We start from the raw sequence: 13,587 nt of genomic DNA, 5'->3' as shown, positions 1-13,587 counted from the left end.
GGGGGGGCGGGGGTGGGGGGGCTCAGGAGGGTGTAAACCCTGGACAGTTAACCAGCCAATTACAGGGCCAAGAATAAAGGCACACAATCATTCATCCTCACATTCAAACCTAAAGCCAATTTAGAGAACAATTAACAATAAACCTGACGACTGTGGGCGGAAAAAAACAACTGAACAATGAAAAACTGAAAAACTGAAAAACTGAAAAACTGAAGGCTTCATTTTAACATTAACACTGTATTAATGATAATAGTTATAATTCTGCTGTAGCAAACAGTAGATCTCCACAGGTTAACTATCACAGGTTAACTATCACAGGTTAACTATCACAGGTTAACTATCACAGGTTAACTATCCCAGGTTAACTATCACCAACACTAGTCACTACTGTCTGTGACTAAATCAGCAGCACAGGTAGAACGTCTGGTCTGTTTGTGTCCAACTGGTCAACTGCGTGCAGTACCCAACTCCACAGCCAGGGTTGTCAGAAGAACGAGACTGCTGAGGTTCTGCTGAGCTCAAATATTTAGATTTATAATATAAATGTGAATCTGAAGAAGAAAACGTAGAAATAGGACCTAGATAGGCTGCACTACTGCCATGTAGTGTAAGGTGTCTACATTTGGTCACTCCTATATGTATATATACAGTATATATATATATGTTGTGTTTCACATATATTCTTCAACTGTGACTGTATATATTTCCTTATTAAAACGAATGGCGCAGCCTCCAATGCAGCCAGAATAGACTTTTTAATAAAACAGCAAATGTTTGAAGAGCCCGTGTCTCTGCCCCCGTGTGCCGTGTTGGTCTTCTTAATAATATTCTCCTGCTGCGGAACGCTTGTTCAATAACATAATACCAATAATGAGAACTCAGCCCGGTCCCTTCACAGCTCAAAGACTAATTACATTATTGATATGTCTCCTGGTCTGCTGCTGGTTGACAACTGACGTATCACATCATCACAGGTTTACTTCTATCCAAGCAGGGACACAGACCATTAGATCAGACTCTGACACTGACACAGACACAGACACTGACACTGACACGTTTCTTCACCTCACACCCTGCTGCTCCTATCTGCTTCATAGCTCATCTCACTACCTTAACAAACTGGAGATAAAAACATTGAATGACAAAGAAGGTCATCGTCGGCCGCGCTCTCTCCGTGCGGTCCGGCGCCGTGTCACGTGACTTTTCATTTCTATTATTATTGGTGTGGAATATTGTTAGGACGACGTCGTCCGCACCTCTGTCACTGTGGTGAGTGACCCCCCCTGGAGGCCGTTCTTGAGATCTCTTCCATTTTGGTGACTGTTTCTACTAGATGCACTGTGCGTGTCGGTGGGTGGACAGAAGAATGTCTAAAAATAGTGAGGCTGGTGATGGAGGCAGGTACGTGCGGCAGCCAGATGGTGCCTTGTGGGAAATGTCTCCCAGTGATTTTGTTTGCAAATAGGTCTCTGTAAAGTCGCCGGCTGCTGCAGAGCTTTAAGAAACTGCCATATCTGATGAAAGTACTGAGACTCAGAGATGTCCTGACGCTCGTCGAGGAGCGAGTGAAAGTGACGCTCTCTGACAGGTGCTGTCGCTCTCCGAGGTGACTGGCCTACAGATTGTCACAGATAGAAATGGCAGAACCCTGGAAGCAGTGACAAATTGTTTTGAGAGAAAGAAATAGGAGAGCGAGTCATGCCAATATCACTGACCTACTTTAGCCTGGTAGTGGGGGGGTGGGCAGCCATCACTCCATGTATGAGTGTCATGACCCACTCCCAGATGGGATCTATGTGGAGTGTAGATGAGACAGTGTTCAGTGAACAGCAGTTGTTCAGTTACTGAACTGAGGAGCTCCAGGAGGCGGAGCCTAACTGAGAAACCACCACCAACAACAACACAACATTAAATGTCGTTTGTTCACCTTTCTTGACGACTGTATCTCAGCTTTAAAATGGCAAAATGTGAAAACATTTTACTACTACATGTCTGATATTCTGCTTGTGTACAGCAGCGGTCCTCAACCCTTATGTAGGAATGGTCACTGTTGAATCGTAATGATCCAAATAAACATCTTCATACAGACAGCAGTGGAGTCTGAAAATATGCTGGATTACCTTTAACTTAAGAAGGTAAATTATCTTGACTGGATTCTCTGACAATGAAGTGAATTATTAATTTTGTCACTGCTGCCTCATACTTAATGACCCACAGACATCAGAGAGCGCCCCTAGTGTACAAATACAGTTACAGCACCTCCTCCAGGTTCTCCATGGAGGAGGCAGAAACGTGACGCTGTGAACGCGGTGACAGGAGTCCGGCTGATTAAACACAGACAAAGACACGTTATCCCAAACAAATACAAGTACACATGTGATACTACGAAGGTTTAAATATTTAAGGTCTTTAAGGATTTCCTCCGACACCAACAGTTTCATGGGCGAGGATGAGTGTTTGGTTATATTCTCACATTTTAAAAGTGAAACCACCTTGGAATGATGTTCCACAGTAAAAGACACCTACGTATTAGCACAGACACTGAGTCACACACAGTCACAGGCCTCAGGGTGAAAATGGCCGCCAGATGAGTGGTCAGAGAAAACACTGTTCAAGGGAACAAAGTGGCCACAAGTAGGCGCCCTAATGCAACAATGGTGTGAAAAAAAAAAGCCAACACATCCACAAATAGACACAACGTAGTGACAAAACTCCCGAGTGTCATGAAGCCAGTGAATCACACTGAGTTCAACTGAGGCCAGTGAGAAATAAACTTAGTTGTTGAAATATACGGCTCCAGGCTCACCATCAAAAATGATTATACAACAGACGACGACATGGAGACGCTGCTGTCACCGTGGGTAAAGGATGTTGACAGGAAGCTAACAATAAAACACACACACACACACACACACAGGATGTCATTTATTTGTACTTTTGTTCTTTTTCACTGATGTTTTCGTTCTTTACTACAGTAGAATGATGTCAGACTGGACACTGTCTATATTATTATATCACTGACGCAGAAAATAAAACGTCAACATCCTCCTCTAGTAGAGCTGGGCCTCATGGTCTAAAACATCCTATTGAGTTTGTGATGCTCTCATTTTATGGTTTATATACAGTATATATATTTATATAAATATTACAATATTTGTTTCCATAAAACACGAAAATGATGAATCATGATGTGGACAGAGGGTGAGAGATGGTAAAAACTTGAAATACTGCCTAGCGCTAGCCCCTAGCCTAGCATTTATGAAAAGCAGCGTGACAGGAAGTGACAACTTTGAATTGCATCACTCCCATCATGCAGATTATATGAGGGGGATGATTTCAGTTGTTCCTGGAGCAGCGGTTACCACAGGTTATTGTATATTCCATCTTTAGAAAACAAAGCTGCCGGCACAGGTGGGTCTGTCTGCTGGTGCCGTCTATAAATAAATGAGCAGAGTGACTGCAGTGTGTCAGGCTGAAGGATTTACTGCTGGCCTGGCCTGACCTGACATCTGGAGTTGATTTCTCGCTGCCACAGAGAGGCCCTTTATTTCCTGTACATGTCACGCATGTTTGCTGCGCTCTGACAAACAACAATCAATTCACACCTTCACTGGCCTTCTGCACCGTGACATGTTGTTAATGAAAACTACCGAGTCATTAAAACTGGTCAGTGTGGCCTTGCTGCACTCACTTGCTCACCTTTTTTTTCTTCTTCAAATGTGAACAGCATGAAGGGTGAGAGCGCAGACCTAATCCCAGCGCTATCTCAGGAAAACAGACAGACGGAGGAGCCCTGTAGCGTGGCACTACCATCTTTTCCTGCTCATTACCGGCCCTAGGCTTCTTAACACAGATAGAAGCGACGAAGAAGAACCTCAATAAATGATCAGGGTTCTCTGCTAGCACCAGTGCACGTGGCATCTGCCGCCCCTTGTTGCTGTTCCCGCTCCCTCAGGTTGTACAACACGGAAGCCTCTCCTGAAGAATCCTGTGAACCTCCGCTGCCTCCCATACATTTGAAAGATGAGTCTGTCAGGTCTAATGACCCACATTCAGCCAAGAACCGTATGATTACCCAGGATTCCTCCAGGACGCCACCTCGCCTAATAGGAATAAATCTGGACCATTTTGTGGTAAAGTTTGAAATAATGCTTCTGATCAGCGGCTTGTCAGGATGGATTGGCCCGGCGCTCCTCACACTGTTGTTCAGCCCTTTAAGACCTCCATAAAAATGAGTGGGATTTCTCACAGAAGATGAAAAAGCAGGAGGCATGTGCCTAAATGCATTTCAGGCTTAATGTCCTTCTCGTGACAGGATAATTACACCAAATGCTTTCAGCAAATACTTCAAAGGACACTTCATCTTTGTGCCAACACCATGCAACACATCTCACCAATCAACACGGCCTGACCTAAATCCAGGCCTTCTGCTTCGCCTGTAATTCTTCCCGCCCACAGACTTACTGGACCTCCCTGTGAAGTCAAGAGCCTTTGAATAAAGTGAACCAGTAGAAGAATCCCTCTTACCCACTTGGCCTCAGAACTACATTGACCAGTTAGTCTCCTGGTGCACGGCCCCGTGTCACATGCAGTGTTAATGAAGAGAGAAAGAGATACAGCGTCAGTGTGGGCTTTACATGGAAACATGCATGTAAAACATGAATACTTTATCAGGCTCTGAGACATCTGCTGGTTTAGTCCAAACCATAGATACCAGAAAAACATAAATAAAAAGATCAAAGGTCAAATATAATTTTAGAACTTAGGACAAAACATTTTAAAAGCGTGAACTGTCTCCCATTTGTATTGATTTGTCATCCATTCACGATGACTGTTAGAATGTGTGCAGCGTAAAGTGATCTGCAGCATCTGAACATCTGAATGTTGTTTTCAAATTAACTAGTAATTCCTTCTCTGAACCATGTTTGTTTGACGCTCCCTAACTGTCAGTGGCAAAACCAGACAGAACGTGAACCGTTTCACTCGACTTTGTCACTGGGTTTTGCAGGAAAAAAAGATTTGATTTGATTAGTTTTACGTTTTAAATATTTAATGAAATCCTGTCTGTCAAAACACTGACTGTGAAATACTTTATTATAAATCTGGTTAGAAAGAGCCTTTCTTTAAAATGGTGACATATTCATTACAAATGAGGTGTAGTTTTTGATGAGTTACTGTGACCAGGTGGATTAAGGCAAAGTCTCTTTGTCAAAAAGTATAAAGACTGTCGTCTGTCAAGTCTGCAGACCGATACAATGACGACTGCACTTCCTGCTAATTGCGATCTTTAAAACCCCGTTAGCTTTAACTCTGGCCTTTGTTGATGCACTCTTAAACTTAAAACTTAAACTTATAAGTAAACCTTATAAGTATAAACTCTGGGCAGAAGGGTATCCTCTTGGTTTATATCTTTATTTTTTCACTTCCACTTCTCGCTCTGATTCTTTCCGACCCTGAAGGTTTACTGTACGTGTCACGGATCAAAGAGCCGCAGCAGTCAGCGAACGCTGATAACTGTCAGCTGATTCAAATCGTGCTGTGTCATAAAGATCGCAGCCCTGGAGTCAAGTTGAAACCATTCCTGTTACGATTCTTGTGAAATTTTTAAAGTGGAGCCGGGGTATAAAAATGTCAAAAGAAAAGACTCACATTACATTTCTCTGCCGCTCATCCGTGCGTTCAGTGTGCTCTAAACACTGCGATTTTGACAAAATACTCTGCCTGGGTCTAGACCTTCAAACACAGCCCTGTCAAGATCGCAGACAAGCATGCGCATTATCTGGTGAGCTTCGCTCCTTTTCCTCAGCTTTCACATCACAACACCAGAGCCTACGGATCCACAGGGCACGGTCTGCTCCAAACACAAGGCTGGGCAACACCGCTGGTTCAGCAACACTTAACCAGCGACTATGGAAAATAACTCAGAGCCACAACAGCACCTCTAGTGGAAGTAAGATGCAAAGTGTTGGCAGAACACGTCAAAAGAATTCCAAGAGTGTCAGTGATCGTGGAAGGTGGAATTTCATGCTGGAAGTGCATTAAAAGAATGTGTGTGTGTGTGTGTGTGTGTGTGTGTGTGTGTGTCGGTGGAGTGTGCGTTCAAAGCCAGCAGGCAGGGCCGTTGTGATAATTGCTGGGACTCTTAACCGGCACACGCTGCTCGTGGGGCTGGAAGTGCGTTACAGGGGCATCGTGTAAACCTACTGTGACATGTTGGGAGAGAAATAACACTTAGACGTGTTTGAATGGCTCCACTGAACACATTTCTGATTTTCCCCATGAAGGAATAGCAAAGCTATGCTAGATGCTGGCTGCTGCATAATTAACACACACTCACACACACACACACACACAGCATCTCTCAGACTACACGGAAACGACTCCAGGTAGAACCCGTGGTGCAGGAACAGATGGAGGGAGTGGAGAGGCCACTTGAACGTAACATAATGAGGCGACACGTATGTGTTTGAAATGAACCTGATGAGATCCTGTCTCACTATTTTCAAAATCAACACCTGTTTTTTTTCCCTCACATTCATGGACACGTTCTCCAAAGTTCTGCAAATGTGTCAGACAACAGCTGTTAACCTGCTGATAAATCACATAAAGTCCATTCAACAGCCAGTCAACATTGCCATCATTACGACGTCTGTTTCAGAGCCGTTTCACTTCAGTAACGTACATTTGAAAGAACGCACATCTGTCTTTTTAATACGACATTTAACACAACTGCTTTAAGACTGAAGACCAGGGATGGACATCAGAACCAGCTTTGAAACACCGGGTTAACCATCAACCGTGTGGTTAATGTCCATGGGACCATAATCAATAAATCCATCGATCGCACGATAAACGAAAATGAAGTCGATAATTTCGCTCCGTCTCCAAACAGAACGTTCACTCTGTGCATCAGTCCCAGTGAAACGAGGACGAGCCAATCGTTTGAAAAGCCGTGGCAACAACAACAGGCAACGCAACAAACGCCGGCGCCGGTGAGCGTGTCTGTAACGAGGGGCGTTCAGGTGCCATTGGAAATGTGAGGATCATAAAAAACCACATTTAGTGCACGTGCATTATTATGACAGCCATCATTATCAACAGAACGTTTGTTCTCAAGGTGATGTTGATGCCTACACAGTGTTTCACTTTGATGAGTTGATTTATTTCCCTCATCTACTAAAGCACCAACACATACTGAACAACAGCCTCCTGCAATGAGTGATTCACGACAGCAGGTGGTGATGGACATGACAGAGAAGGACTCTTGAAATAATCGTGGACAGAAGCAAACACCTCCCCATCTGGAGGAGGCTCTTCACAGACTTTCACACGACTGACCCTCTGACTATCTTTGATGACCCTCGCCTGTCGTTTCCATCAGCGTACACCTGTGTCAGTGCCGATCCTTCACTCTGACACGGATCACACAGCCCAGTCGTCTACAACAGGTGCTGAGGTACAGTAATACACCCTCGCCTGATGCTGCAGCGGCGGCGGTGGCGGCGGCCTGTCTGTTAAAGCACCGTTAAGAACTGAAAGGACTGGACACGGTTTGATCTGATGCTGTGACCAACACTTGACTCCCAGCTGAAAGGACGGAGACCAAATGTACAGTTTCACCAGTCATTGGTTGGAACTGGACGAAGATAAACATATATACATACATATATACATATAGATATACGTATATATGTACATATATACATATGCCTCTGTGTGTATGTGGTCTCTGCTGTGATTGTTTTATGTGATGACATAAAAGAAAACATGTCTTTAATCATATGTCCTTCTGGACGTAGTCAGTCTGTGATCAGATTTCTTTTTTTTTAATCTATTAAATGTATAGGTCTGTAGACCCCCCCCCCCCCCCCCCCCTCACAGCCGCTCTTCTCAGTACTTACAGCCAAATTGGTGAAGTATGTGTTAGTAATGATGAGTTATTGATTTAGTCATCAGCACTTTTCCGTTCCATCCACTTGGAGTAAAGAAAGCAGGTCAAGTTGTCACAATAGTCTGTGGCATAAAATTAAAGAGGAACTTAAAGTGCCGCACTCACACGCACACTTATACATAACAGCTTAACTGTGTTGCAAATGGAGTCTTCTCACTCACAAGGATCCAGTGGCATGGCTGCGTCATAAACCCTGTGGAGTGATAGCACCATAAAGACCAGGAGGACACAGAGTCTGTCTGCTGAGGGTTAGCACCGCTTCACGGCCCCGCTTTAATAAAAGACATGTCAAAAAGCCCTCAGTGTATCAGAAACTATTGAACCCCGAGCCCCGACATCCAACAGGTAAATACTTTGTCCTCCTACGACAACATTTTCAATTAGTCTGCTTTAAAGTCTTTTGTGAACAAATGTTATCATAGTCAATGTGAGTTGGTTATTTCCCTAGGAGCGCTGTAATTATGTTTACTCTCAGCTCGTGCTTCCTTCTCCTAATTGTACATGTTAATACATGGCTGCTCCCTCCTCACTGATGCTGATACAACAGCTTCACACCACGTTACTGCTGCTTGATGAAACTGCCTCACATCACAACCCTGGAGAACATCACGTTGTGTCTTTGGTTTCAAACCCGTCTCACACATGTTCAGGACTGGTTCCTGATTTGCTCATTCATCCGTTGTGCTAAAGCAAGCTGCTCCTGCGGTTTCCCCCCACAGTTCCTTCATCACACATTCTCCGACGGGAGAGAACAAGCAGATGCTAGCGCTCATTGTTGCTTCATTGAGCATGTGCTCCGACGTGACCTGGAAAGATCCGGCAGACCCTCAGAGCCGAGACAGTTATCAAGTTAAATTAGTCCACACACTGAGAGCGGGGGTCAGAGCGTGCAGCGGTGGCAGCGGTGGCAGCGGTGGCAGCGGTGGCAGCGGTGGCAGCTCGCACAGAGCAGTGAGAACACTGGAAAATAAGATACCACTGCAGCAGCAGCAGCAGTAACAGCAGCAGCAACAGCAGCAGCAGCAACAGCAGCAGCAACAGCAGCAGCAGCAGCAACAGCAGCAGCAGCAGTAACAGCATCAGCAGCAGCAGCAGCAGCAGCAACAGCAGGAACAGCAGCAGCAGTAACAGCAGCAGCAACAGCAGCAGCAGCAACAGCAGCAGCAACAGCAGCAGCAGCAACAGCAGCAGCAACAGCAGCAGCAGCAACAGCAGCAGCAACAGCAGCAGCAGCAACAGCAGCAGCAACAGCAGCAGCAGCAGTAACAGCATCAGCAGCAGCAGCAGCAGCAGCAGCAGCAGCAGCAGAGACTCCTCGTTTGTCCCCTCGTTTACAGTGACTGTTGTCAGTTTCCATAATGTGATGTTTTTAAAATGATTTGCTTCTCAGTGTAATAACTGAACATGGCTGCCTTTTTTTTTTGTCTGCTGATTAAATGAAGTTCCTCAGTCAACTTTAATAGAGTAAACAAATCTACACAGGCTCCTGTGGGTCTGAACACAGCGTCAATTAAAATGTCACTGAGTAAAAAGTGTATAAATCAGCTGAGAAGTGAGGACGAAACAGGACAAACGAGCTCCTTCTCCTGAATCCGTGCAGACTGTGGACTAAGGTTCTCTTAGTCCCAGATCTGCTGCGCGGTCTTCGTTGTTTGTTGAATTTAAATGGTGGTGTTCAGATGTTTGACTAAGATCACCGCTGCCTGAGATCCTTCTCTCTTATCCCACTGCCTGCAGTTTGTCTCCAGTTTGTCTTCCAAAATTGGACTAAAAATGTTTTTGTTTTTTTAATCCCACCTTCAGCCATTAGACTTTTTTTCTGCAGTGATTCAGGAGAACACTGAGAGACAATGAGAGAGAGAGAGTTCTGGAAAAGCTGCGTACAATCAAGGAGAGGAAAATGTGTTGGTAGAACCAAACGCTCCTTACTGGTTATCTCACCGTATTATCTTCTGTTACGCTGCAAACCAACACACTGACGTTGGTCAGAACATTTTTCAAGCGTCTCAGTTAATTGCTGAAGGGCTTGGGGAAATGATTATTTACAAACTGCAGCAGATCCGTGAGTGTTTCCATTTCTCAATCGGATGAAGGCGAGAGGCGAACACGCTGATCAGAGATGTTAAATGTGGAGGAGCCAGGGCAGGGATTTTAGCTGATGTCAGTGAAACTCAAGTGCTTTCTGTTCAGCACACACTCGTTATTGTGACTAGTGGGATCACGTTTAACGCACTGTAAAATCAACACGGTTATTTCCATGAAGTTAGTGATTTAATTTTGTTTAACATGGGCAGAAAAGAACTACAGCACTGGAATAATAATCATTTTGTCAAATACAATATATGACACCATAAAAAGAAATGATGGGGTCATACAGATAAAAGGGTGGAGTACGATGTCAAAGTCATTTGACAAGTGCGATGATATTCTACTTGATATTTGGTTTTTGTTTACGAAGCTCTGGCAGAAAAGAGAATTACATGAAGAAAAATGAAGGAGACATTAAAGATTAAAGATGAATAAAAAATATTAAGTCAAAGGATTTTCCTAATTTTTGACTAATTCCAATGAGGGAATTTTTAATATGAAAAAATGTCAAGAGAAAATATGTAAAAGTACAACTCAGAATGTTCACCTAATGTATTGAACCTAATATGGTGGAAGATGGTTGAAGATGTTAGAGTCATTGATGCACACTTTTGTTGGACAGTTTGAACTACAGTTTCTTTTTTGAATATATGAACAAAATATATAAAATAATTTAGATCTGAACTGAAATCACTTTTCAACCCAGGTCTCTGAAAGTTGACCTATGTCATACTCTTCTTCTCCTGCAGGTGGTGGGTCAGATTGATAAACTCACGTCCGACATTGACTTTGACCTGGAGCCAGACGACTGGACAGTGGCCACGGCCAGCAGCACGTCCAGCAGTGAGCGAGGTCTGGGTGAGGCCTTCAGGCTGGACTTTCTCAACACAGACATGCTCTCTGACAGCTGGGAGTTCTGCAGCTACCTGGAAGCCGCCGGCGCCGCGGCCCGCAGACACGGGGAGCAACCAGGAGACCTACGAGCAGACGCTGGTCGAGGGACCATACCCACCCAGACGCAGAGCCCCACACCGCCCCCTACCACTGCCTCCGTCTACTCCCAGATGAACGGCGGGCTGCCCATACCCAACGGGCCTCGAATCATCACGCCGGACTCCTCCAGCGAGGAGGCGAGCAGCTCCACGCACAGTCACAAGACTTCTCGTACCTCGGGCACAAGAGAAAGGGTGCGTTTTAGTGACAAAATTCTGTACCACGCGTTGTGCTGTGATGATGACGAGGAGGAAGAAGAGCAGGACGAGTTACAAGACAAGAGTGGCTGTGCTACGCCAGACGGCGACACCGGGCCCGGCCTCCTGGGCGGCGCCGTCACACCTAAACGTTCTTCCTCTGAGCATTCACTCCTCTATAACTGTCTGGACGCTTCCTACGTCTCGTCGCCAGTGAAGGGAACGACGGGCGCTCACACACTACCCAGGAAAAGTCTCTTAAATCCCGGCTGCCGCAAAAAACTTTTACGAAACAGCAGCACACAAACTGTCTCTGACAAGAGCACCCAGACTGTACTGCCCTATGTTCCAACCAAACAGAAAACGAAGGAGCAGTGAAAAAATGATCATGGATCTCATGAGAAGAGTACTGTACATGATTTAATATTAATTACATAGCTCATAGATTAATACACAAATACTTAATTACTAAATAAATAAATGATATATGGAAAAAACCACTTGACTACCTAATGTCATTCTGAAGCTCAGGGAAAACACAATGACATGAAGTGAAGTTTGAATTTTCTGCTGAATGTTGGTGCCAGTAAACATTTAGAGACAAACAGAAAAAAAAGGCTTTTCCTGTGGAATATTCTGATGAGAAAAAAAAAATTTGGTTTTGGAAATCTAAAAGGCGAGGTGAAAGAAGTTTGACGCCCAGGTCCAAGAGATTCAGTCAAAAAAGAACAAGTGTTCATTTAATGTGTTTCCAATGCTGCACATCCTGTACTGTGAATCTGTACCACATCCTGTTTTCATGTTCATGTTTTCCTCAAGTGTCCAGGGGTTCACTGTTTTCAGCAGATGCAAATTTCCACTGTGTTTTTATTGTCAGCAAATATTTTAAGAGAAGAGCGAGAGGAAACGAGCGAAGAAAAAAGAAAAAAAACAACAATTTATTTGCCCGTGATTTTATAAATCATCTCAATGTAATCTCTTCTCAATGTGGTCTCTTGCCGGTGAACATGTAGGAACATATAGGTGGGAAGAGGAAAACTCAAATATATAGGGTTTATATATATGGGAAGTCCTTTGAAGAAGTGAACTTTTCCATTTTCTATCTTTTCTTTTCCACCGGACTCTGCTGATGCCATCGGGCTCAAGAGTTCTGCTAAATGGCAGCTCTAAAAGTGGCTGAAGGGGTTTGTCTCTCTGTGCATTAACCCAGCGGGGGGTGAACCTGGGGGAGCAGTGTTTCATTCACAGGGCCAACACCAATAGCGATCCGTGATCAATATGTTAGAGGGAGGCTGCGGCTCGAGGTCTCTCAGCTGAGCCTTCCTGCCACTCTCCTGGGAGAAATGAACAAAGGCTCACAGTCAGATTTATTTACTGACACGGAGCGGGAGAAAAATTAGAACTGTGTCCATAAAGGACTGACATTTCACACACACAAAAACGCGTCGAGGACTAAGAGCTGACGTTTCTGTTTAAAGATTTTTTTTAACCAAGCAATAATCCGTCCACGGGGGACGGCTTTGAAAGGCATCTCCCCATGAACACTCCACTCTACTTCCCCAATGTTTTTGTTCCAGTTTGAAAGTTTAAATCCCGTAGTTTCACAGACAAAGACGAAGCTGACCTGTGGTTCACTGAAGTTCTGACGCAGACTTTAAAAGGTCAACCTGCTTTTAAAACATGTGAAATACTCTGACTGTTATGGAAGGAATTACATTTTGGTGTTTTGGCCAACACGGTGCTGAATGTCTCCTATATGTCCTCACTTATATGAAAACACAAAGGCGTTTCTTAATTATCTTCGTGCCTTTAGTAGAAACAAAGTCAAACTCCCACTTTTATTCACTACATAAAAGAGAGACACGGTTTTAAAATGTAAATTTAGCATCAACCAAGGCAGAAACAGGGAAACAAACAAGCAAAAGAAAAAAAGTCAAACCCGACCACCTACGTCTTTATTACTGCAGATTAAGATTATTAGAATATATAAAATTCAACTTCCCTCCAGTTTCACTTTAGTCACAACTAAAGTTTTAAACCCTGGCCTGTTTAGTTGAAGAGAACCCTGAAATACTCTCAGGAATTGAAGAAAAACAGACATGAAGATCTTATACAACAGTAAAACAGTCATTCATCTGTACATCTATGTGAATCACCACGGCTGCTGCTGCAACTACCAGAGGGGCAACTACCAGAGGGGCAACTATGGTGTGCTGCTCCAAAACAACAGAAGAACCAACAGTCGGTTCACAACAAGGACCAGGACTGGACCAGGAGGTATGGACCAGGAGGTATGGACCAGGAGGTATGGACCAGGAGGTATGGACCAGGAGGTATGGACCAGGTGGACCAGGAGGT

The 13,587-nt window shown here is 44.3% G+C and overlaps 2 protein-coding genes across 3 annotated transcripts in view; one reads left to right on the top strand and one right to left on the bottom strand.

The window, feature by feature from the left end:
* insyn1 (inhibitory synaptic factor 1) overlaps positions 1 to 13,553 on the top strand; it is a 33,909-nt gene extending 20,356 nt beyond the window's left edge. For both annotated transcript variants that reach the window (XM_008310966.3, XM_025055419.1), the window contains one exon: positions 10,789 to 13,553. In XM_008310966.3, the coding sequence (XP_008309188.1) occupies positions 10,789 to 11,607 (819 nt within the window). In that variant the 3' untranslated portion in view covers positions 11,608 to 13,553. The remainder of the gene's footprint in view (positions 1 to 10,788) is intronic.
* Positions 1 to 13,587, bottom strand: part of LOC103379417 (lysyl oxidase-like 1) — a 146,937-nt gene that overhangs the window by 96,369 nt on the left and 36,981 nt on the right. The window lies entirely within an intron of this gene.

The sequence above is a fragment of the Cynoglossus semilaevis genome, chromosome 5 (genome assembly GCF_000523025.1).
Source record: "Cynoglossus semilaevis isolate Cse_v1.0 chromosome 5, Cse_v1.0, whole genome shotgun sequence".
NCBI lineage: Eukaryota > Metazoa > Chordata > Actinopteri > Pleuronectiformes > Cynoglossidae > Cynoglossus > Cynoglossus semilaevis.
Note: the sequence above shows the minus strand (reverse complement) of the source record. Positions and strands in the feature narration are given on the sequence as shown.